At 38.1% G+C, this 27,032-nt stretch overlaps 1 protein-coding gene across 1 annotated transcript in view; it reads left to right on the forward strand.

Moving 5' to 3' along the window:
- Positions 1 to 27,032, forward strand: part of MUC2 (mucin 2, oligomeric mucus/gel-forming) — a 67,140-nt gene that overhangs the window by 18,588 nt on the left and 21,520 nt on the right. Inside the window, 21 exon segments of the mRNA XM_058160314.1 lie at positions 1,955 to 2,119; positions 2,726 to 2,820; positions 3,833 to 3,959; positions 4,714 to 4,969; positions 6,234 to 6,259; positions 7,160 to 7,186; positions 8,201 to 8,301; positions 8,891 to 9,042; positions 9,209 to 9,347; positions 10,455 to 10,559; positions 11,269 to 11,451; positions 12,698 to 12,940; positions 13,824 to 13,980; positions 15,504 to 15,635; positions 16,816 to 16,972; positions 18,877 to 18,920; positions 21,454 to 21,651; positions 21,821 to 21,847; positions 21,954 to 21,968; positions 23,256 to 24,635; positions 24,743 to 25,866. Of these exon segments, the coding sequence (XP_058016297.1) occupies positions 1,955 to 2,119; positions 2,726 to 2,820; positions 3,833 to 3,959; positions 4,714 to 4,969; positions 6,234 to 6,259; positions 7,160 to 7,186; positions 8,201 to 8,301; positions 8,891 to 9,042; positions 9,209 to 9,347; positions 10,455 to 10,559; positions 11,269 to 11,451; positions 12,698 to 12,940; positions 13,824 to 13,980; positions 15,504 to 15,635; positions 16,816 to 16,972; positions 18,877 to 18,920; positions 21,454 to 21,651; positions 21,821 to 21,847; positions 21,954 to 21,968; positions 23,256 to 24,635; positions 24,743 to 25,866 (4,853 nt within the window).

Consider the following 27,032-nt stretch of genomic DNA (forward strand, 5'->3'; position numbering starts at 1 on the left):
TAACATATGTTGAGACTCTTACACCTTACAATACATATCTCAATCTTTAGGATTTTTTGTTACTAAGTATGTAGTAACCTACTACTAGATAAAGTAGAAAAATGTGGGTTAGACAGCACCACCACCAGATGGATTTGTAACTGGCTGACCAACCGCACTCAACGTGTAGTCCTCAATGGAACTACATCCACATGGAGGGAAGTATGCAGTGGAGTACCCCAAGGCTCTGTTTTAGGCCCAGTACTCTTCAACATCTTCATCAATGACTTGGACGAGGGGATAGATGGGGAACTCATCAAATTTGCAGATGACACCAAGCTGGCAGGAATAGCCAACACTCCAGAAGATAGGCTCAAGTTACAGAAAGATCTTGACAAACTTGAACCTTGGGCGCTATCTAACAAAATGAAATTCAACAGTGAAAAAAGTAAGATTCTACATTTAGGCAAAACAAACCCCAAAATGCACAGGTACCATATATGTGGTACCTTGCTCAATAGTAGTACCTGTGAGAGAGATCTTGGAGTCCTAGTGGATAATAGAATAGAATAGAATAGAATTTTATTGGCCAAGTGTGATTGGACACACAAGGAATTTGTCTTGGTGCATATGCTCTCAGTGTACATAAAAGAAAAGATACCTTCATCAAGGTACAACATTTACAACACAATTGATGGTCAATAACCATTTAGATATGAGCCAGCAGTGTGCAGCAGCTGCTAAAAAAGCCAACACAGTTCTGGGCTGCATAAACAGAGGGATAGAATCAAGATCACGTGAAGTGTTAGTGCCACTTTATAATGCCTTGGTAAGGCCACACTTGGAATATTGCATCCAGTTTTGGTCGCCACGATGTAAAAAAGATGTTGAGACTTTAGAAAGAGTGCAGAGAAGAGCAATAAAGATGATTAGGGGACTGGAGGCTAAAACATATGAAGAACGGTTGCAGGAACTGGGTATGTCTAGTTTAATAAAAAGAAGGACTAGGGGAGACATGATAGCAGTGTTCCAATATCTCAGGGGTTGCCACAAAGAAGAGGGAGTCGGGCTGTTCTCCAAAGCACCTGAGGGTAGAACAAGAAGCAATGGGTGGAAACTGATCAAGGAAAGAAGCAACTTAGAACTAAGGAGAAATTTCCTGACAGTTAGAACAATTAATAAGTGGAACGACTTGCCTGCAGAAGTTGTGAATGCTCCAACACTGGAAATTTTTAAGAAAATGTTGGATAACCATCTGACTGAGATGGTGTAGGGTTTCCTGCCTGGGCAGGGGGTTGGACTAGAAGGCCTCCAAGGTCCCTTCCAACTCTGTTGTTATATTATATATTATATTATGTTGTTCAGTTTGATGTTTATCCATTTAATGTCTCTATATGTAAGAGAATCTCACAATAATGTATTCTCATATAAAAGAAAGCTACTGTGGCGTGTTTAATAGTGCTGATTCAAAACGCTAACATGAAGAGGCCTAAAAAAATTTCAACGTTAGATACATTTTTCTCTGCAATCCCGACTCTCCTATTCCTTTATTTATCATTCTGACTAAAAACGATCACCTCGGAAGTTAACTTTCTTGCAATAATACAATGAGGAGCATTGATATAAGTAAGAACTGATGTAAAACAAAACTTTAATATTATCTGGTAATGTTCATGTTTGTTTAAAATTACTGTTATGGAGGATGGAAATTTATAGAGCCATGGTGGCGCAGTGGTTAGAATGCAGTATTGCAGGCTGACTCACTGCTCACATCCTGATGGGGTTCAAGGTTGATTTAGCCTTCCATCTTTTCAAGATCAGTAAAATGAAGACCCAGACTGTTGGAGGTGATACACTGAGTGGTCTGTAAACCAATTAGAGAGGACTATGGGGTAGTTTATAAATCTAAATGCTATTGCTATGACAACAAATTTCAATCAAGTAAAACACATTCAATTGTTGTTTTTATCAACAGGACTTTGTGGAGATTACAATGGTATAGAAAGTGATGATTTAAAAACATCAGGTGGAGTGGTTGAAGCAACAGGAGCATCCTTTGCCAACTCCTGGAAAGCACAAGCTAGCTGTAGTGATATGGAAGATAAATTGGAACACCCTTGCTCTCTGAGTCTTGAGAATGGTAAGGAATGAGTGGCTTTTGTCAATACATTCCCAAATCCACTAATGTCGAGATAATTAATAGCCTATCTCCAAGTCTGGCCCTAATTGCAAGCTGTAGTCTTGCATGTATTGCATATATCTGTGCTCACCCAAAGGCTTTCAATTGAGTATTAGCAACAACTTTCAATCTCTCTTTTTAGAAGACTCGGGGGAAAAAAACCCCAGATGCTGAAGATAGAGAAAATTTCCAATTGGCCAATTTCTCTTATGAAAATGGATGCCAGCTTGGCTTAATGCTTGCTACAGAATATGCTTTTCTTCTGCTAATGCTTTCTACTTCCAAACAAGAAAAGACTAGGGAGATTAAACCTACAGAGGCAGCATAGTCCTCTAATGATGTGGTAGCCAACACTATCCATTGTTGAATGCATTCCATTGCATAGAATTGCACAGTTGCTTCAATATAGGAGCTATGTATGCAATGCTTAAGATGCCTATTTTGTTTCGCTTTACTGTTTGGTGATCAAAATAACCTGAACGCTAGAATACTGCCATACACATCATTTGAGAAACAGAAAAACATTAAATAGCTGGTAAACAAATGTCATTGCTCTCTCTGGTATAGAAAAATATGCTGAATACTGGTGCTCCTTATTGAAAAGTACAAAAAGTCCTTTTGCCAGATGTCATTCAGTGATTGAGCCAACGGATTATTATAAGGTATGAATTTTGAGATCTCGCTGATCATTCAATATTTTAGAGTTAATTTAAATCACCTAAAACCAGAGGCTTTCTGGGTGGTTTACCAAGCATTTTTTTTTCTTGCGAACTTGTCTTCAGGCATACTCAAATGACAATGAATTTCTTTTTAGTGTTTATGCATCTATTTGAGCTCCAATACAGCACTACAGCCAATTTCTAAACTTTAACCAAGGCAGTAGCTCTCCTTTAGGTAGTTTGCCCTGGGAGAGGCAACACAGTCTATTTTCAGCTTTTAAAAACACATTTTTTTTAAAAAAAAATGAGAGTAGTACATTCCAGTATGTGGAAAAAAATGATTGGAACTACTTTGGTACAGCTTAGGTTTTGAAAAAAAGGGAAAAGGAACAATTCATGTACACCTGACCTCCCTTATGTAAACGCTCTAGATCAGTGTTTCTCAGTCTCAGCACCTTTACGATTGGTGTACTTCAGCCTCTAGGATTCTGGGCGTTGACTTCTACCAATCTTAAAGCAGCCAAGGTTAAGAAACATTGTTCTAGATGTGCCTTTAGTGAGGCATTTTGGGAGCTGGAGTCTGAGCTCATATGAAAGACAACAGATTGAGTGGAAAAACAGGCCATTCCTAATATGAGTTTCTCACTCATATTATTCATATCATTAATATCATTATTCTTCCATCACAATTTGGACCATTCCTAATGTGGGTCTCTTATTGTGTCAGATGCTTCCATTGCAATTGTGGAATACAGCAGGGGTCTCCAACCTTGGTCCCTTTAAGACTTGTGGACTTTAACTCCCAGAGTTCCTCAGCCAGCAAAGCAAAGCAAAGCAAAGCTGGCTGAGGAACTCTGGGAGTTGAAGTCCACAAGTCTTAAAGGGACCAAGGTTGGAGACCCCTGGAATAGAGTGCTGCATTCTGCCAATAGCTATTCTCAAGTGCCAGTTCTTCATCCATTGACTTCTCTTCATTAATCTGGACTGACTGTTCCCTGATTACTAATTGTTTCAGCGTTGCAAGTATGATACCTGCAATTGTGACTCCAGTGAACAATGTTTGTGTGGTGCCCTATCATCTTATGCAAAAGCCTGTGCTTTCAAAGGAGTCATGTTGTGGGGCTGGAGAAATGTGATCTGCAGTAAGTATCTACATGGATTTTTTTCCCCTCTTAGTCACTTGATATCAGTATCTTTTTTTAAAAAAACCAGAACAGGGCAGCCCTGGGTTAACGATTAAGCAAAATAAGCATGTGCTTAGGGCTCCAAGGGAAGCCCACAGAATATCTTCCCCTAGTTATCATACCTTTAACTCTTCCCTTGCCATACTCAATTTTAATTTTCATCACTTATTGAATCTTAATGACTTGTTGGTTAAGCAATGGAAGGGGCAAGGGGCACCACTGTGGGGCTGTGTAGGGCCTCAATTGACCTTAATCCAGTCCTGAAATATGGCATATCTAGATGAATTGCATTTATGGGGGGGTGGGAATCTGAGATATACTATTTATAGCAACAGGGAAATTCATGGGATCATACCTAACACATCCAGAAGAATTTCATAAAGCTTTAGATCACAGACTCTATTTTTAATCATTCCCTACCTTTATATGTTGGTGTGATGCTTTTATTAGCAGTCAATTTTATCTATCATCCACCCACCAACCCACCCATCCATCCATCCATCCATCCTTCTATCTAACTTCTATTTAATTTCTATAGCTGCCGTACTCTACCAAGTGATTCTGAGAGGTTTACAATAACGATATCATAAGTCTTAAACACTGCTTCAGAAACACTGGTAGATGGGAAAGTAGCATAAAAGAACTCAGAAGCCATATCCAATGGACCTTGGATACTTATTTATGAATGTATTATTTTCTCCCTTAAATTTAGACAAAGAAGTAACTTCTTGCCCAGCCAACCAGGTTTTCCGCTACAATATAACTACATGCCAACAGTCCTGCCGTTCTCTTTCTGATGGAGATAAATACTGCTTGAAAGGTTTCTCTCCAGTCGATGGCTGTGGCTGCCCTGACAATACCTATGTGAATGAGAAAGGCATCTGTGTGCCTATGTCTGAATGCTCCTGTCATTATAAAGGCTTATATGCGCACGCTGGATATTCTGTCATGAAGGACGACAAGCGCTGGTATGTTGTGACGAGTGATTCCTCTGTTCCAATTTGATAAGATGGGCATTCGGCACAAGAGAACTTTAAGTGCTGAGTTACATTTGCAGATTAAACCTGGATGGAGAATTCAGCAGCACATTTCAGGGAACTGAATTAATCACTTGATACAATTCAGTAGGAGGTTCTTTCTCCAAATCGTCAACAGATAGAACTAATTATATAGTACAGGGGTCTCCAGCCCTGGCGGACTTCAACTCCCAGAATTCCCCAGTCAGCTTTAGTTTGCTTTGCTGGCTGTGGAATTTTGGGAGCTGAAGTGCGCCAGGCTTAAAGTGGCCAAGGCTGGATACCCCTGATATAGTACATGTTGAGAATCACTACACTTTGCAGTACTTTAGAAATCCTTCAGTAAGGGTGGTCATGAAACACATATATTGCAAGTGCAACCTTATACCCATGAAGTGTCTATTTAAAAGTATGTCCTTTACTTATGATCACAACTGAGCCCAAAATTTATGTTGCTAGGTGAGAAATTTGTTAAATGAGTTTTGCCTCCTTTTACGACTTTTCATGCTACATTTGTTAAGTGAATCACTGCAGTTGTTAAATTAGTAACACAGTTAAGTGAATCTGGTTTTCCCATTGACTTTACTTGTCAGAAGGTCACAAAAGAAGATCACATGACTCCAGAATACGGCAACCGTCGTGAATACGAATCAGTTGTCAAGCATCCGAATGTAAATCACATGACCATGGGGATGTTGCAATGGTCATAAGTATGAACAACAGTCATTAGTCACTGTTTTCAGTGCTGTTGTAACTTTGAATGGTCACTAATTGAACAGTTATAAATCGAGGACTACCTGTATAGTTTTTCAATGGAGTATACTCCTAGGGAAGAGGGGATAGAATTCAAGGTTCAGAATGCTTGAATTCTTGTGATAACTTTAAAGAGTAATACCATAGGTACAGTATTAATTACGCTCTTATCCACCATTTATTTTAAACGGTTGATCTGTGAAAAGGAAGGAATGTTGGTTGTACATTTAAAACATTATCGTAAAACATATGAAACAATGTGGCAGTCCTTATCAAATCACTGACATTTCTAGTTTGGCTGCTTGTATTGTGTATCAGTGGTATACCATTCAGGGATTCAAGAAATCACTGTAATAAAATATACTTCCATTAAAAGTATATAAATTGCAATTCATTTGCAAAATTCTTATGGCTACTGTTTTATAATTTTATTTATTTTCCTATTATTTTTTGCTATTTCTAGTGTTTGCAGAAATGGAAAATTTCAATGTGTAACAGTGGATAAACGCCCTCACAGTACGTATCAACCTTCATATTATAATAATACATATATTTTCTCAATTTGAGCTATGTGTTGAATGAAAATTTCCTTTTGACATGGCTTTATCATAAAGCCACTTCCTCCTAAACCTATTAGCTTTTCATTGTTGTTGTTGTTGTTGTTGTTGTTGTTGTTGTTGCTGTTGCTGCTGCTGCTGCTGCTGTTGTTGTTGTTGTTGTTGTTGTTGTTGTTGTTGTTATTATTATTATTATTATTATTATTATTATTATTATTATTATTATTATTATTATTATTATTATTATATTTGTAATTTGATTTGCAGTCTGGGACTTGAAAAAACTTAACAGTTCAAGTTAGCCAAAAACCTAAGAGCTGTTAAGATAATGTTTGAATATATAGGCAGTTCCGAGTAAGGTGGTTGTTGTTATTGTTGATAATTGTTATTATTATCTATTCACAACCATGTGAAATCACAGCCTCCAGTTCTTTAGCTGATTTTGGCCTTCATGCAGGTTGAGTTCGTCCCAAGAACCTAGGATGCTGTAATGTACTGGAGTGATATATGTACAAATCCAAGCAAGCTGGCCTTTTGTAATTGACAAGGAAAATTTATCAACGCAGTTTTTTTAGGTGTCATCCAAGATAGTTTGGTATGTCAACCAGGGTGTTGATAACCACTAGAAACACAACAACTGATTTATTTATTTATTTTATTTATTTATTTTATTCATTTATTTTGTTGAGTACATATTAGATAATATATATAAGTATAAGCATGAATTGAATACATAAAATGAATACAATTAAAGGGAACATTAGGACAGGGACGGTAGGCATGCTGGTGCTCTTATGCACGCCCCTTACAGACCACTTAGGAATGGGGTGAGGTCAACAGTAGACACTGTTAGGTTAAAGTTTTGGGGGTTTTGGGATGAGACCACAGAGTCTGGTAGTGCATTCCAGGCATTAACAACTGTTACTGAAGTCGTATTTTCTTCAGTTGAGTTTGGAGCGGTTCACTTTAAGTTTGTATCTATTGTGTGTGCTTGTGTATTGTTTTGGTTGAAGAAATATTTATGCCATAATCTTTCAGTTTTAAATGCCAGATCTAAATATTTTGTGATCTTCTCCAATATATTGTCTTCTATTCTACTATTCTCTGGTATTGCCACATCAATTATCCACACTTTCTTCTTTTCAACCACAGTTATACCTGATGTGGTATGAGCCAAGATTTCATTGATCTGTATTAGTATTATAATAAAGATTTCCACCTGTAAGTCTGGAACTTAATTTCTTTACAGGGACATAGAGCATTTCCAAATGAATTGCTCTCAGAATTAACCCTAACCCTAGCCAGACTATAGCTTTCCCTATAAAGGAGAAAAAACAAATTTCCTGCCAGTTCTGCACTGCCATCATTATTCTAATGTCCCAAATAGAGTCAAGCAGGCTCATGCAAAAGCAACAGCATTTAGACTTATATACCGCTTCTCAATGCTCTTACAGCCCTGTCTAAGCAGTTTAAACAGTCAGCATATTGCCCCCAACAATCTAGGCCCTCATTTTACCTCAGAAGGATGGAAGGCTGAGTTAATCTTGAGCTGGTCAGGACAAACTGCTGGCAGTTGGTAGAATTAGCCTGCAATACCACATTCTAATCACTGTGCCACCATGTCTCTGCAATCCATGATGTCAGTTCAATTTTATGGACTAGTTCATTCAGGCATTGCAGGGCAATTCCATCTTAAACTGATACAAGAATTTTGACAAGAGCATTTTCTATATATATGGTATTAAATTTGCAGTGTGACATATTTTTAAAGGCACAAACCATTCCAGATTCCTTAGGTTTTTTGAGTTTCCGTTTGTCTATTACTGTGGAATTAAATACAATTTTTTTCCAATGTTCTTTATTTACTTTTCAGTATGTTCATCCAATAAGTCATATTTTGATTGCAACAACTTTGACTCTTGGTCTTCCCAAACGCCAATACGACTTAGCTGTCAAACGCTGGGTACTGCTCACGTATGTCTTTCTTCTGTTCTGGCTTTTTTTTACACCCGTATTCCAAAAGTGATGTAATTTTGATAGCGATGTATAGTGTGAAGCTATTATCTTTAGTGAATTTCACTAAGAGAATACTGAGATGAACCAAGCTTCTGCTCAAAGTAGCATTCTGTTTGTTAACATTTTGATACAAGAAGTAAAGTCACTGGCCTTTTCATATTTAAAAGCAAGAGCCCTACCAAACTTATATAGAATTCTTCCATTTTGGGGGGAGGGGATAAACATGCCCATGTAGAAATGAGAAAGCAATTTCTTTCTAATCATATTTCAATTATTTGAAAGATATTGAGACAAAACTCCATATCTAACTTTAGCCCATACTGATTCCATATTGGTGGTGCACTTTAAATAGTGCATTTGTGTGTGATTTATCTTTCCAAAAATATATGAACAAAAGTAAGGCATGTGAATTTTAATTGGCTAGATCATACACTGTAAGCCGCCCTGAGTCTTCGGAGAAAGGCGGGATATAAATGTAAAATTTAAAAAAAAAAAAATTAAGGTTGCTGTTAAATAGTCATGTGAGTATTATCCTTGTTTCCCATAGTTCCAAACTGGATGTATCTCAGGATGTGTTTGCCCTGAGGGCTTGATTGATGACGGCCGTGGGGGATGTGTAGCAGAAGAGGATTGTCCATGTATTCATAACCAGGTGTTTTATTCCAATGGAGAAAATATAACCGTTGGCTGCAACACATGGTAGGATGTACAAAGTAGAAACAGAAGATGATAGTCATTTCTTATTTCACATGATTAATATTTTGCTCTGCACCTTTAAAGCATTCTATGGAGAGATAACTTTGGTCTTACTATCTCTCTTCCTCCCTCCCTGCCTCCCTCCCTCTCTCTCTTTAATACTCTCTAGTATCTGCCAAAAAGGAAGCTGGAAATGTACCAACATAGTGTGTTACGGGACATGTACCATTTATGGCAGTGGCCATTTCATTACCTTTGATGGAAAATTCTATGACTTTGTTGGTCACTGTGAATATGTGGCTTCTCAGGTAATATTCAGTTACTAGTACCAAGTTTTGCAGTAACCCAGATTATACAGTATTTGAAGTGACTGTCAATTTTATTCCATTAATATCCATCACAATTTCATTCCATGGAATCTTCTTACCCAGCAGGCAGCTAAGTAATTGCATTAAGATGATTTTTTGCACATAATTATTTTACCAAACTTCAAAAAATCTGGCTTGTATTGAACCCCATGATACTGAATTAAAATATTAACAACTTAACAACTCTTTGGATTCTTTCTGAAATTTATTTCATTCAGTATTGATGATATCTTTATTAGTAACAGGAACTTCACTCAATGCACTTTCAAAAAAAAAAAAGACTTAGCCAAGCTTACCTTTTAAAACAGGAATTCCTAATGGGTAAGATATGGTGGCCTAGTTTGTCTATGTCCTACCAAATTTTGATCCTAACAGAGTAATTTCTTTAAGATAGTGTCCATCTGACTTCCTGATATTGGGGTCTTTACATTTAAGTGAAACTAAATTGCAACTAAAATAATCTGACTCAAATCTCACCATCTATTACAATCTTTCAATCTATTCTGTTGTTTCAACCAAATCACAAAATATTTTGGAGATCTGGAGCTGTAGTCTTGGTGTTTTAAAAGCTGGGGGAATTCCTTTGCAATGACTCTTTGGGGTTTGTATTTTACAGTCTTCATGTTTATTGATTTTATATTTTGATCATTTCAAATATTATGCCAATAATAAAGTGTTTCCTGAGTTACAATGCTTTGAATTAATCTTATCTGAATGCTTGATCAATTACTTTGCTTCACCATGCATGTGACTGTGACCATAATATAATGACTGTGACATTATATGACCCCAATGGTATCGATACAATAATTTTCAGCCAAATAAAATATGCTATTTTTAAAAACTATCTCATTAAATGTTTTTTTGAGGTGGGTGGGTGGGGGAAGTTGGTTAGCAAGTGGTTTGAAGCATGAATGTTCTCATAAACTTAAAGGAATGATTAACTGCACAGTGCCCAGAGTCACTCTGTGAGTAAAATGTGAAACATTATTTTTGATTTTGCTTAATCTTGATCCTCTTTTTTTTTTTTTTGTCTATGCCCACTAGGATTACTGTGGAAACCAGCAAGGAACATTTAGTGTGATCACAGAGAATGTTCCCTGTGGAACGACAGGAGTTACCTGCTCCAAGGCCATTAAACTGTTTCTAGGGGTATGTATCAAGCACAGAAGTGAATATGCCTGAGATGGGTTGTTTGAAAGAAATCTTCTCTACCAAAGAAATCAGAGAATGCTTTGAAGTCTTGAACAAATTGGACTCAACTTTATTTTTTCAAGACTGACATTAAATAATATACTATCTGCTAGATCAGGGGTCTCCAACCTTGGTCCTTTTAAGACTTGTGGACTTCAACTCCCAGAGTTCCTCAGCCAGCTTTGCTTTGCTTTGCTGGCTGAGGGACTCTGGGAGTTGAAGTCCACAAATCTTAAAGAGACCAAGGTTGGAGACCCCTGATCTAGCAGATTGCTAGATTGATAATTCAGTTGAAAGTTGAGGATTGGTCATGTTTTGTTATTAATTAAAAAACAACAAAGCATTACAACAAATTTAAATTTATTTATTTTATTCTGCCTTTATTATTTTTTATAATTGATAAGCTTTTGCCTACTATAGCACATTTGTTCCGATACAGGAAGGGTTATTCTGATGACCCCTTTATAGAGAATGGTCGTCTCTTTTTGGTTCTACCTCACCAGCGGGCTGAAATGGGTTGCATTCCAAAAAGCGTAAACCTAAACTAAAACCATAATAAATGTGTTAGTCCAGTGTGTCAATCCACTGTTCTTGGAGTGTACCCACTAGGAGGGACTATTTAAAATTCCAACTTCTGTTTTCATCACATTGTATTTCTGCCTTTTAGACCACAGAGCTGAAGCTGCAAGAAAAACACATTGAAAAAATTGAGTGGAGTAACCATAGCTCTATATCATATTGGATTCGTGGATCAGTTGGGTTGTATACAGTAATTGAAGCCAGCAATGGAGTGATGCTCATCTGGGATAAGAAGACAACTATTTTCATCAAGCTGATGCCCTATCATAAAGTCAGTGCTTCTATAACACTTTCCACGCAACATTTTTATGTTACTAATGGATGCATATTAAAGAAAATATTAAAATATTTTCTTACAGTATTTATGTCTTAATACATACTATATATCTCTATGTATATTACAATTTTACTTCTTGATAAATGTAGATTAATGCAATATGCACAAGAAGTTATTGAACCCACCCAGGAGGACTCACTGAATAATGTTTAAATACGATTTAAATATATAGAATAAATAGGAGGAAGCGACAAATACTTTCCTGTCCAGTTTAGCTAAGCCTTGGGAAAACAGAACAAACCTTTTACTGGATCCAGCCCAAGGCAAACATCTAAAATGCTTAATGCAGATTTACTTAATGCTTTTCCTTTATTTATTTACAGTAAACTTTTTTTCCATGCTATTGCTGCATACCTGTTTGTAATTCTTTTAGTGTGTGCTGTGAAGATATTGCTGTTTACTTGGTAATGATTATTTTAAATAACTATAACAACAGTGGAATACAGTGAATTTTCGAAATTGAATCTGGTTTAATTTCAAAAGTAAACAGACCAATTCTTTCCCTCTTTACACACTTAAGTTTGCTTTCTTCTTATATATAGAAAGTTATGTACACAAAACTATCATTTGGAATAGTGCCTGAAAAAGAAGCAGCAGAGTCTGTCACATTTTTCTTAAATACTAACTTTGGGGGTTTTTTTTTCTTCTTCTCTGGAACCCTAGACGCAATACAGGTAATTCTCGACTTAGGATCACAATTGAGCCCCAAATTTCCATTGCTAAACAAGACAGTTATTAAATGTTTTGCTTCATTTTACAACCTTCCTTGCCACAGTTGTTAAGTGAATTACTGGAATTGTTAAATTGGTAACATGGTGACAAAGTGAACCTGGCTGCCCCAGATTGACTTTGCTTGTCAGAAGGTCGCAAAAGGTGATCACACGACCCTGAAACACTGCAACCATCATAAATACATGCCAGTTGCCAAGCATCCAAATTTTGATCACATGACCATGGGGATGCGGCCATCGTTGTAAATGTGTAAACTGTTGCAAATGTGAAAAACAGTCACAAGTCACTTTTTTCCAGTGCTGTTGTAATTTCGAACGGTCACTAAACAAATAGTTGTACGTTGAGGACTGCCTGTATTTCCACAATGGATCATGGTAGAAATATGAACTAGGTCAGTAAATTATTCAAATTCCTTTTAGCTTTGATGAAGTACTTTCCTTACTTGCAGGGGAAAGTCTGTGGTTTGTGTGGTAACTTTGATAACAAAGCCAGCAATGACTTTACAACAAGGAGTATGGCTCAAGACACAGTCAGTGCCTTGACATTTGGAAATTCATGGAAAAAGGATGCGGCTTGCCCTGATGTAGACGTAGACATTGAGCCCTGTGAGTTGAAGCCACATCGGAAAGCTTGGGCAGAGAAACAGTGCAGCCTTATCAAAAGTGATACCTTTAAAATATGTCATCACAAGGTTAGTAGTTTTGGTTTGGTTTTGAGTTATTATGGCATTGGCAACTTTAAGATATGTGGACTTCATCTCCCAGAATCCCCAAAATGCTGGTCAAGGAATCCTGGGTGTTGAAGTCCACACATCGTAAGATTGCTAAGGTTGAAAAACACCATATTAGGGAATGCTTTGACGCAGTGTGCTTTAAAATAAAATAATCCACTATCATAGGGGAGCCTTGGACTCTGTCCATTGGTGTTGCTATACATCTGAACAATAGCTGCCCTGTACCAATTTTGGAAATGTTAATTTATGAATCTCTTCCTTCCTGTTTCCACATTAATTTGCAATATTTTTTTTTACATGTCATTTAAATGCATATTTAAATATGTATTCTGAACATTTTTCACAAGATACAGATTTAGAGATGCAATGACACTCCAGATATATATTTTCTAATATATTATCATTTTAAAGGCAGATTTTTAATTACATTATGGTAACCGTTATTGAACTATGATATTCAGAGAAGGGAAAATTATGGTACTTCGTCCAGTCCATTAGGACAGGAATTATTGATCAAATAATTCCATATTAGGTTCTACATAGACTGCTTTGCTTAAACACATTGAATCCAGAATGCAATGTTTAGCTATGTGAGGAAAACAAACTTTAAGTAAAAATATAGTTTCCTTGCCCTAAGAATTGAGAGAAATGTTGAACAAAATTAAACTTTTAAGGCCCTGAAGCATCTTGGTGCTTCCAACGTGAATGGGATAGAACCTCATTCATTCATAGCATGTAGACTTCTCTTGGATAACTGGATGATCACCTTGTTCTTCTGTGTTCAAAGGAAAATGCAGTGATGCAAATATCCAAATGCTGTGATTCTGTGATTTTTCAATAGGTGGATCCACAGCCATACTACGAAGCCTGTGTACATGATTCCTGTGCCTGTGATACTGGAGGGGACTGTGAATGCTTCTGTACTGCAGTTGCTGCCTATGCGCATGAATGCATCAAAGCTGAAGCATGTGTCCCCTGGAGAACTCCAGATATATGCCGTAAGCATTCCAGATAAACTATTGAAGTTCCAGGATAAGCATACAATATCCAGTTATCCCAAAAGCTGATATTCTAGAAACAGGAGACTATAATCTTTCACAAATCTAAATGTGTTTATTTAATTTATCTAAACCTAATCTTGATAAGGCTTATTCTCTGAGACATTTTATGCTAAAGCCCTTTAGTTTTGTAATAAGGAATCACTGATGCCAGATAGCACCAGATGATGGTTGCGGTGGTAGTGGTGCTGATGATGATGATAATAATAACAATAATAAAATTATTATCAAATTATTATTATTCCCAAAATCATACATTGGAAGTGTTGCCAGAAGTTTGGGTTTGAATACAGCAAAAATTACTGGGAACACAAAATTGACAAAGTTCTTGAAAATCAGCCACTCAAGATCTTGTGGGATTTTTAGATGGCCTACAAGACACTTTGTGGAAAAGAAAAAAACTCTGTTTCACTGATATTGCAATACCAGGTGATGCGCAAATTGAAGAGAAACAGCTAGAAAAAATAACAAAATATCGTGATTTGCACATTGAAGTTGAGTATCTAGGAGGAAGAAATAGGAGCCCTGGAAGCAATACCCAAACAGCTGCCTAGATACATGGGATTTTTGAACTTTTAGACCTGAATATATTGGAACTGCCTATATACTCAGACATTACCCTAACAGCTCTTAGGTCTTTAGTTAGGACTTGAACTGTTAAGTTTTTACCACTCCCAGATTGTAAATCGAATTGAAGATTATTATCTCATTTATTCATGAAACATGAAACTCAGTCAACTGAACATTTAAAAATGTGCCACAAATATGATTGACTGGTGCTAAATGGTTGATATAGGTTGCTGCCAGTGTCCTAGATATCAACCAAGTACCTTATTAAGATGTACGATGTTCCAAGTAGCATAGTTTTTTGCAGTTCCGCTGATGTTACTGCAGGAATAACACAATCATCATCATCATCATCATCATCATCATCATCATCATCATCATCATCATCTTATTTATTCATTAAACATGAAACTCAGTCAACTGAACATTTAAAAATGCATCACAAATATCATTGACTGGCGCTGATAATTGATACGGGTTTATGACAGCACCCTAGGTATCAACCAAGATGATGATGATGATGATTCACAAACAAACAAATAAAAACCGCAAAAGGCAAACTTGATAGACCACTCAGTCATTTTCTGCTGTTAGACAAGTCAATTTAGATAAAAAATGTTGCAACAGTCTACATAATTGCCTTTAAAGCCACCATTCTGTTTTTCAGAATGTACAAATGCCCATGTACTTTTTATTATAGATTCCCCACAAAACATAGATAATGTTAGCATCAAAGTTAGGTAGTGTAGGATACATCATCTATATATATATATAGGATACCCTCCTGTAGTGTTATTCATTAGTTCCTATGATGTCACATAGAGATATCTTACATAGGAATTGGAAAAAAATATTTTTTTCTGCTTCTTTTCTAATGAGCAACTTTCTTTTTATAGCAATCTTTTGTGAATACTACAATCCTAATAAAACTATATGTGAGTGGCACTATGAGCCTTGCGGACGTGATATTTTAACTTGCAAAATCCTCAATCAAGTCACCACCAACTTTTCGGTGTCATTTTTAGAAGGTAAAAGACTTATTAATTTGTAGTGGATTCAAAGACTGTTTGTTAGTCCAATATGGGGCTAGGGGACTGTGGTTGGGTCATTCAGCTGGGTGGCCAATAAATTAATATAAAATAAAAGTAATTCAGTGAGCTGATCCACTTTGGTAGGAAAGCCATTTATGAGCCATGGTGGTGCAGTGGTTAGAGTGCAGTACTGCAGGCTACTTCCGCTGACTGCTGGCTGCCTGCAATTTGGCAGTTCAAATCTCACCAGGCTCAAGGTTGACTCAGCCTCCCATCCTCCCGAGGTCGGTAAAATCAGCACCCAGATTGTTGGGGGCATTATTCTGACTCTGTAACCTGCTTTGTAAACCTTAAAAATAAGAACTCCCTGAAAATATTTAAACTCATTGGCAGCCTGTGCCTGCCATTTCCTCTGGTTAGGGTTAGGGAGACAGAGCGTGAAATCAGGTAAGATGGCAAGAGGAGCTCTGACTTGCTTTATGCATTCCAAAATAATAAGACCTCCCAAAAAATAAGGCCAAGCACTTATTTTGGGGTTCAAAAAATATAAGACAGGGTCTTATTTTTAGGAAAGCACGGTAAGTCTAAGTGCTACTGCTATTGCTATACTGCTTGTTTAATTTTGGACCCAAAAAGGATGGTGCCACTGAGGCCCTTCCTGGCATTTGGGTTGGAGTTTAGGAAACATCCTTGTCTCTGATTAATGAATCTTAGCTTCATTAGACTGTTAAATGCCTAGGACATGATTTTTCTTTCTAATTGGCCATTTTACTTCTGTGCTTAGTCTACTAGACTGATTCTTTAAAAAACAGTTCCAAAGATGTAAACCTAAATTCCATCAGAGATAAAACATGATATGAGTGTTTCTTTAGTTACCAAAGTCTTGACTCTTAGTCTTTAATGAAAAGGGGATTTTTTTTGCCCCGTTTCTAGTATGTTCTTAGTGTTATTACTCCAAGGTGAATATCAGGATAAACATACATAGAAGTTCAGAACTGCGTTTGTCCCTTAGAAATGACATTCAGTCAACTGGCACACAGACTGAATAATTTCCATTTTCTTCTGATATATAAATCGAAGGTGTTATTTTTTAATCAAATCTTTGGAGCATGTCTTTTTCATGCAATGCTTCTATGGCATAGCTGCCATTTACAAAATGCATCTTTTTGGACAATAGGCTGCTACCCAGAGTGCCCTCCAGAATATCCAATCTACAATGAGGAGACCAACTTATGTGGAACAAAGGAAACATGTGGCTGTTACTATAATGATACTTACTACCCACCTGGAAGTCTTATCCCCAACTATGAATATAGAGAACTGTGCCACTCTTGGTATGTGAAAAGATAAAGTGAATGGAGGAAGAACTGAAAAAAAAAGCATTTGAACAAATGTCCTTATTGAAACTATTCAGTTTCAAACGGTTGGGTTTGTGCATGAGTGTGCGATGAGAACAGCATTCTAAATTAAAAAGCACTTTTAGGATAGAATATATTGAAAAGGGTGAAAAGTTAGAAGAGATGAGAATGCAAAATTGCATACTCTCTCTTCCAATTGCTATTTCCTTCAGAAGTCAGTAAACTTATTTGGTAGAAGAAAAGGAGCATGTCAGATAAACACCACCTTGTGTTTTTTTATAATGCTTCATATACATCATTTATTTCTTATGATGACCCAATAAATTAGGCAAGAATACCATTCTATGGCTAAAGCAAGTAGTGGGAAAAGAAGTTTTGGCTACCAAAGTGAACTGGTGTCCAGTGAGTTGGAACCAACTGCATGGAGAAGAACAAGAATAGTAGCAAGTCGTGCCTATGCTTCCCTACCCCACCCCCCCAACTGGCAAAACCACTGTGTATGCTGTTCTGAGTGGTCCTGATCTTTTTTAGAAGAGATTGTTAGGAACTTTGGGAATAGCAGTAAGAAGAGACAATGAGAGACCAGAGGTTTCCCCTACTGGGGTCATTCAATTCATGAAGTTGTCCTCCACAGACATGGAAGGCACATATCTCCCTCTATATGTGGAAAGATGTGCATCTGAGGAATCCAAGAAGACGGAGATGTCCTAATTGAGAGTTTCGGTTTTTGACTAATCTCCAGAAGTTATTCAACTTGCTTTAGAACAGGGGTGTCAGACTGGATTTCTTCGAGGGCTGGATCAGCATTGTAGTTGTCCTCCATGGGCCAACTCGGGGGGTGGGGGGAGGCAGGGGAGATGGGACAGACACCTCCTGCAGGCCAAAATGGGACATGGGGTGTGTATGTTCGTGCAGCCACCCTGCGTCCCATTTTCAGTTGGCAGAGGCACTGCGGGCCGGTCCTTTACTATTTCCAGGAGGCCCCGAGGGCCAGGTCTTAGCACCCCATGGGCCGGATCAGGCCTGCGGGACTTGAGTTTGACACTCCTGTTTTAGAATAAAAAAAAAAGTTAAAGAATAGTTTCATGCAATTTCTTAATTTCTTCCTCACTTTATGGGACTTCAGCTTTACAGTCCCCAGCAAAATGCCATTGTTTGTGATAAAAATGCTATGTAAAGCAATGTACATGCAAGGCTTTCTTCTGTACAAAATGAAAACATCAGGAAGCAATCTTCTCTTTCTTCCTTCCTTTTAATCACAAAATACTGGCAAAGCAAAGGAGCTTAATTGTAAAAGTACTACCTAGTTTTTGCCAAAGTTTTTTGCCACAAGGTAAAAAAATAATTAGGTCGTGGAAATAAAAAACAAGTCCTGCGGGGCAATGTTTCCCAGTTCTGACGTTGAGTACCATAATTCCCTAGCCAGCTTAGCAATTGCTGAGATTGCTGAGAGTTGAATTCTGCACACCTAAAAGTAGCCAAGATTGGGAAACGTTGCTCACATATCTGAAAAGGAAAGATCACAAATGACCAAGGTTGGCATTAATTTGGCATTAATTTCTGATTAGGTTAGGTCTGGTGTTTCCATTTGCGGTATCATAGAAGTTATAGATATGTGGCGTTCACCTACCAAAGACCTGACTCCATTCTATTCTCATATCTATTCCTGCCAAGATTAATTTCTTGTCCTGTGAAATTATGTGAACAACTTACATTGATTATTAGAATTTCATTATGAATCCGGGGCACCAAAAACACAATTGCAGATTGAATATAGTCAGGCTATAAAAACTTAACAAAAATTTAATATTAAAGTTTAATATTGCTAAATAAATAAAACTTACAATATTTTGTTTCTGGTTTTTTTTTTAAACTTTCAGTTACTGCGAGTCATCAGGAACTGTGATATGTAAACATGAAAAAGGTATGTTTTTTCTATACAAAACTCAAGCAGCTTCCATATATCTCTCTTGAAAGAGCAAGTCATGATTTGAGGCGTTTATTTTAAAATTTTAAAATTCCAAATATGAAGAATATCAGCTTTATTTTGTAACTTTTTTCTACACATGGTATATTTAAAGAAAGATGAAGTCCCAGTAGCTATACATTTAGATGCAGATATTTATTTGTTTTATTTTTAATTACCAGCAATCCTACAGTTCTAATCCTTCAGAGTACAATGTTTAGTATAGTTCTCTGCCAATTTACACAGCCATAATGGTTCCTTGAGTTTCAGGAAAACTTTTGATAATGACCTGAGATGTTTGAAAGTTGGATATACAAATTGAATCCAATAAGACACATAATAGAGCTTATTATTAGGTCCACTCTGGAATAACGCTGGAAGCTATAAATTACATTTTTCAACTTGTAAATTGATTGTTTAGACTCTTGTGAAGATATATGCAATTTCTTGAGGCTTATTTAGAAAAGGGAAGAGCAGATTTGGGAGCATTTTGCCAAGGTTTTCCAGATAATGTCTCTCATGTTTTTTGTTATATGGATTCTGCCTTTCCAGTATCAAACGAGATGATAATAGTTATCTCTCAACCATTATTATAAGATCCTGTTTAGTTTATTATACCAAAGAATGAGGATGGAACTTTTGAAAAACTAAAGCCAACTACCAGTGTGTTTGAACCTTACCAAACTATTTTAGCCAAAAAAGTAACAACAGCCAGAGGATTTTCAACCTGCCTGAAGCAAGCAATAGTTCATCCCTTGATGAAAAAGCCTTTTCAAAAACTTGACAGGTTGATAATATTTACAACAGTTCAACACTACACCAGTCACTCAAGGAGATGGTCAGCTCGTGTTTACTGGATGTTTAAATATAGAGCCTAGGCAGCATCACTTGGGAATGCTTTGAAATTAAATTCCTGAACCGAGCACTGTGTATTTAGATTCTATGACCACTTTCAACTTTAGGATTCTGAATTCTATGAATGACCAAACTGTCTCAAATTCCCATTTTGGGCAAGGTGACATAATGATTCATAGCACAAGAATTAAAGTTTATGGAGGAAACATTGTCTGGGGCAATTTCAGATGAGATTCAGAGCTTAGTTTGGCCCTCAAATTGCTTAGGCCACTTTAACACTTTTGTTCAAGAACTTAGGTAGGCAGAATGTGTACCCACTGGTTTTCTTGACTCTCAGGAGTTTTCACTGTTATTCATTGTGGGTTGCCTATCATGGATACTGACTTGTGACTATTTAGATCCTATATAAGATCCAGAATGTAGATGTGAAAGTGTCTGTTCAATGTCATTGATGCTCTATGTAGTTTGCTAAAGATCTACAAAATTTCTATACTGGTTAACATTTATTTGAAATTGCTGGGAGAAGTAATCCAGCGCTACAGGATATGATGTCTATAGATAGATGATATCCAGTTGGGCAACTAATTCTCAGCCCCAGCTAATGTGGCTATTCATATCTTGAAATGACGTCTGAAACCTGTAGAATTTGATGCTACAAACTGGGATTAAAACTGGATAAGAAGAAGTATTCTTTCTGGAGAATAAGGCTCCCTCACCAGCCTATGGGATTACATTTCTCTGAAGGAATGGATATATAATTTAGAGACATGCTCAAAATTTGGCTGGTATATCATTATGAACAGTTCTGCAGCATTTTGACGTAACCCAAATCTTGTCACTTATCGATTAAATTATTATAATACTCTTCACTGAGGCTTGCCCTTAAAGATTATTTCGAAAGTATAGCCAGTCAAAAATGGCAACCCAGGTTGTAACCGGCTCTAAAAGATTGAACCATAAAATAGCACTGGAGCTGGGCTGGTTATCGGTTCACTTCTTGATGCAATTAAAGGTATTTATTTATTTTATTTATTTAGTTAGTTTGTCAAACATGTATGAGATAACAGGAATAAGTATAAACATGGATATGAATACAGGAAATGGGTACGAATAAATGGGGATAGTAGGACAGGGACGGAAGGCACTCTGGTGCGCTTATGCACGCCCCTTACAGACCTCTTAGGAATGGGGTGAGGTCAACAGTAGACAGTTTAAGCTTAAAGTTATGGGGGTTTCAGATTGTAACAACAGAGTCAGGTAGTGCAGGCATTGACCATTCTGTTGCTGAAATCGTATTTTCTGCAATCAAGTTTGGAGTGGTTTACCTTGAGTTTGTATCTATTGTGTGTTCTTGTATTATTGCAGTTGAAGCTGAAGTAGACATTGACAGGTAGTACATTGTAGCGGATAATTTTGTGTACTACGCTTAGGTCAAATCTTAGGCGGTGTAGTTCTAGGTTGTCCAAACCCAAAATTTGGATCAAAGCCCCTAAGAATCTGGCTGGCTTGTAAAAAAAACTGTGACAGTTTCTTTTCTGAACTCACTCCTTCTGAAGTGAAGTGAAGCTAGCATTGCAAGGAAACAGCTGTTGTGAAATTCCTTCTGTCTAAACTTTGTTATTATATTTTTCCACAGAGTGTTGTGTTTATGATGGCAAAGAATATGAAGTGGGAGATATCGTTGCTAACAAAACTGAACATTGTGTGTACCTAATATGCACACTAAATGGCACCATGGAAATTAAGTATGATGGATGCAGTTCAACTTCTACTACTGCAACCACCACTTCCAGCACTACTACTACTACTACTACCACTGCTACTACCACCCCAAGTAAGCTTCCAGTGTTAATAATTCTTTTTATTGCCCTGGAGGAAAATAAACATGTATAGAAATTTGGTTGATAATGCCATGTTGAGCTACCGTGGACACTTTGCCAATTTTCTCTAAAACTCTTAAGATGAACCAACCAAGATTTACTATTCTTTTTTCTCCATTTCAGGATCTTCTACAACAGTTTCAACTACAAGTAAGTAATAAAAGGAATGTGGGAAAGGTCCAAAATTTAGCAGCATAAAGCACAATCCTTTCATTAAAAGGGACTTATGTACTATTCTTTTTTCCCTCCATTTCAGGCATTCCTACAACAAGTAAGTACAAAACATGTTTAGTTCATCTTTTTTTGTTTTAAAGGAACAGGTCAGGAAATACTCAGATAATCATGCTAAGAATTTGTGGGGACTGTTAGCAAAAGGAATTAAAGGAAATAAACTCCAATTTATTTTCCATTTTGAAATCATGGCCAACACATCTACACTAAAGAATATAAGACTGTTACTCCCCATGAATATTATACACTACTCTTTCCTTTCTACCTCCCAATAACATTAAGGTTTTCTGTAGTATTACAATAACCAACCAACCACAGGTGGGTTTCAGCAGGTTCTGACCAGTTCTGGAGAACTGGTAGCGGAAATTTTGAGTAGGTCGGAGAACCAGTAGTAAAATTTCTGACTGGCCTCACCCCCATCTATTCTCTGCCTCCCAAGTCCCAGCTGATCGGGAGGAAATGGGGATTTTGCAATAACCTTCCGCTGGATTGGGGAGGGAATGGAGATTTTACGGTATCCTTCCCCTGCCACGCCCACCAAGCCACACCCACCAAGCCACGCCCACAGAACCAGTGTAAAAATGTTTGAAACCCATCACTGCAACCAATCAGTCACCCTCCCAATAAACAACAACAAACAAAAAACAATGGCTATGAATTTGGAGCACTAGTATAGTATAATTTATTTTACGGAGTGAGGGTTTGAGAAATGGTACATGTAAACAGACCTAAACAAATTCCTGTCAATTATGTTACCTGTCACTTGGATTGATATCCTACTAAAATTCTGGATTTTCAGGTATTTTCTGTGGGTTGTAATCCTCACTGAAGGAGAATACAGTAGATTTCTATTAAAAACAAAACAAAATAGATTAGAGGAGCAGAAGAGAAAAACAAGTATGAATAATACAGTTCCACATTGGAGACAATTAATAATGCTAGGACTAATTAGGTTTGAGCTGCAGAAAACCAGGCAATCATCAAGAGCAGCAAAGCATTGCGTCAATTTTTAAAGGTCAGGAGTTGTAGTCCTAAAGCTGGGGTGGGGAACTATCACTGTTTTATGACTTGTGGACTTCAACTCCCAGAATTCCTGAGGCAGTTGGCCTTGGTTCCCCACCCCTGACCTTGGTTCCCCACCCCTGCCCTAAAGGATATTCACAAGCAAATATGTTAAAGAACAAAGAAAGAAATCCGATCCAAATACAAGCACTCCGTTAATTCTAACTTTTGTTATTTTATAACAGCATATCATAGTTTGAACTATTGTTCTAGTATTGTTCTCACAATAAGAATTCTTCCTGTTTCTGTCACTTTTTCTTTACAGCACCTTGTATAGAACAAGAATGTAAGTGGTCTGGATGGATTTCTGTGAGTGTACCAGAAATTGGTTTTGAAAAAGGAGACAATGAAACTTATGAAAACATCAAACTGCACAACATAAAGATCTGCGAGAAGCCAGAAAACATATCATGCCGAGCAAAGAAGTTTCCTGACTGGTCTTTTGACGACTTGCAACAGAAAGTGACATGTGATGTTTCCACTGGGCTTATTTGTAAAAACAAAGATCAGGTTCCTGGACCTGTAATTCCTGCACCAGTCTGTCTCGATTACGAAATCAACGTCTGCTGTCCGGTGGTGTGTTTTTCCACCACTCCCAAAAGCACTACTACCACAATTACCACCACTCCATCTACTACCACTCCAACGCCTACTCCTACTACCACTTCCACTTCTGAAAGCACTACTACCACAATTACCCCCACTCCATCTACTACCACTCCAACGCCTACTCCTACCACCACTTCCACTTCTGAAAGCACTACTACAATTACCCCCACTCCATCTACTACCACTCCAACGCCTACTCCTACCACCACTTCCACTTCTGAAAGCACTACTACCACAATTACCACTCCTCCATCTACTACTACTCCAACGCCTACTCCTACCACCACTTCCACTTCTGAAAGCACTACTACAATTACCACCCCTCCATCTACTACCACTCCAACGCCTACTCCTACCACCACTTCCACTTCTGAAAGCACTACTACAATTACCCCCACTCCATCTACTACTACTCCAACACCTACTCCTACCACCACTTCCACTTCTGAAAGCACTACTACCACAATTACCCCCACTCCATCTACTACCACTCCAACGCCTACTCCTACCACCACTTCCACTTCTGAAAGCACTACTACCACAATTACCACTCCTCCATCTACTACCACTCCAACGCCTACTCCTACCACCACTTCCACTTCTGAAAGCACTACTACAATTACCACCCCTCCATCTACTACCACTCCAACGCCTACTCCTACTACCACTTCCACTTCTGAAAGCACTACTACCACAATTACCCCCACTCCATCTACTACCACTCCAACGCCTACTCCTACCACCACTTCCACTTCTGAAAGCACTACTACAATTACCCCCACTCCATCTACTACCACTCCAACGCCTACTCCTACCACCACTTCCACTTCTGAAAGCACTACTACCACAATTACCACTCCTCCATCTACTACCACTCCAACGCCTACTCCTACCACCACTTCCACTTCTGAAAGCACTACTACCACAATTACCACTCCTCCATCTACTACTACTCCAACGCCTACTCCTACCACCACTTCCACTTCTGAAAGCACTACTACAATTACCCCCACGCCATCTACTACCACTCCAACGCGTACTCCTACTACCACTTCCACTCTGAAAGCACTACTACCACAATTACCCCCACTCCATCTACTACCACTCCAACGCCTACTCCTACCACCACTTCCACTCTGAAAGCACTACTACACCACCCCACTCCATCTACTACCACTCCACCGCCTACTCCTACCACCACTTCCACTTCTGAAAGCACTACTACAATTACCACCCCTCCATCTACTACCACTCCAACACCTACTCCTACTACCACTTCCACTTCTGAAAGCACTACTACCACAATTACCCCCACTCCATGTACCACCACTCCAACGCCTACTCCTACCACCACTTCCACTCCTGTAAGCACTACTACAATTACCACCACTCCATCTACTACCACTCCAACGCCTACTCCTACCACCACTTCCACTTCTGAAAGCACTACTACAATTACCACCACTCCATCTACTACCACTCCAACGCCTACTCCTACCACCACTTCCACTTCTGAAAGCACTACTACCACAATTACTACCCCTCCATCTACTACTACTCCAACACCTACTCCTACCACCACTTCCACTTCTGAAAGCACTACTACCACAATTACCCCCACTCCATCTACTACCACTCCAACGCCTACTCCTACCACCACTTCCACTTCTGAAAGCACTACTACAATTACCACCCCTCCATCTACTACCACTCCAACACCTACTCCTACTACCACTTCCACTTCTGAAAGCACTACTACCACAATTACCACCCCTCCATCTACTACCACTCCAACGCCTACTCCTACCACCACTTCTACTTCTGAAAGCACTACTACCACAATTACCCCCACTCCATCTACTACCACTCCAACGCCTACTCCTACCACCACTTCCACTTCTGAAAGCACTACTACAATTACCCCCACTCCATCTACTACCACTCCAACGCCTACTCCTACCACCACTTCCACTTCTGAAAGCACTACTACCACAATTACCCCCACTCCATCTACTACCACTCCAACGCCTACTCCTACCACCACTTCCACTTCTGAAAGCACTACTACCACAATTACCCCCACTCCATCTACTACCACTCCAACTCCTACTCCTACCACCACTTCCACTTCTGAAAGCACTACTACCACAATTACCACCCCTCCATCTACTACCACTCCAACATCTACTCCAACGGCTACTCCTACCACAACTTCTACAACAACGGAAATACTTCCAAAAGAACCTTGTGTGATAGGAAATCATACGGTTAGTAATTCTTATTCTATTTATTTAAATATTTAAAATTATGCATGAACTTGGAGTATGTTTATGTCTGCCATGCTCAGATGTCATCTATACTTCTTAAATATCTTTGGATGCATAAAAGGCAGAATTTGTACAACAGGTATTTGAAAGAGAAAATTACTTCCAAAATGTGCCTTAGCAAATTATGTTTTCAAAATTTCTGGGCAAGTCAGAATTAATTTTATACATGAATTTTTCCTGATACTGATCTTCAAGTTTCAATAGAAATCTATTGTAAAGGCCTGGTCTTTTCAAGTGAGGCAAAATGTACAAAATTAGTTATGATGATACAAACAAAAATATATGATGACTTAGGTCCATTTTAATGTATATATTGGTAAAATGTAGTTATAACTATGCTGGATGTCACTGGAATTAGATTTCATTTAGATTATCAAGTTTTGGGCTTACTAAATGAGGATTTTGGGGTTTTTAGTTCAACACAACTAGAAGTTATTATATTTTTTAGTAGATTTAAATCCCACTATTTTATTTAGGAAGTGGGATATAGTGGGAGGTAGTTCCTAGCACTGTCTCCTGGTGTTTTTTTCTTCTTCTTCCTGAGAGATTGTACTGAAAGAATGCAACTGGTCCCAAACCATCCAGTGAATTTGGTCCAAAGGCTTTTTCAAAAGGCAACTGGACTTTGTTTTCCCCTGAATATGTTTCGCTTCTCATCCTAGAAGCTTCTTCAGTTCCAACAAAATGATGGAAGATCGAAGGATCCATATTCCTTGCAATCATCTAGTTGTTAGCCCTCTTTCTGAGAGTCTTTGAGGCCGCTTGGTAATTTATCTGTGCCCTCGGGGGGTCACCTGAATAGGGCAAATGGGTGTGGAACTTTCTTGGAACTGCTGAAAGGACTGTATTGTAAACAGGAGACAGGGGATGTTGTATCCACCCCCCTCTGTGGTGAGAGAGCTGTTCAGTCTTAATGTAGATGGCCTCTTTGGCCCTTCTTTCAAACCATGATCTGGATGGCTGAGAATCTCCAGAGAATCCTTACATGCCGGGTTTCTTTACTTCAGCCCAGCATCTGATGTGCATCCCTTCCCTCAAATTGGAGAGGGTCGAATTATTTTCCTCGACTGATTCTTACATTAACCAAAACGGGGAAAATGCTTTTG

The sequence above is a fragment of the Ahaetulla prasina genome, chromosome 1, assembly GCF_028640845.1.
Source record: "Ahaetulla prasina isolate Xishuangbanna chromosome 1, ASM2864084v1, whole genome shotgun sequence".
Classification (NCBI taxonomy): Eukaryota; Metazoa; Chordata; class Lepidosauria; order Squamata; family Colubridae; genus Ahaetulla; species Ahaetulla prasina.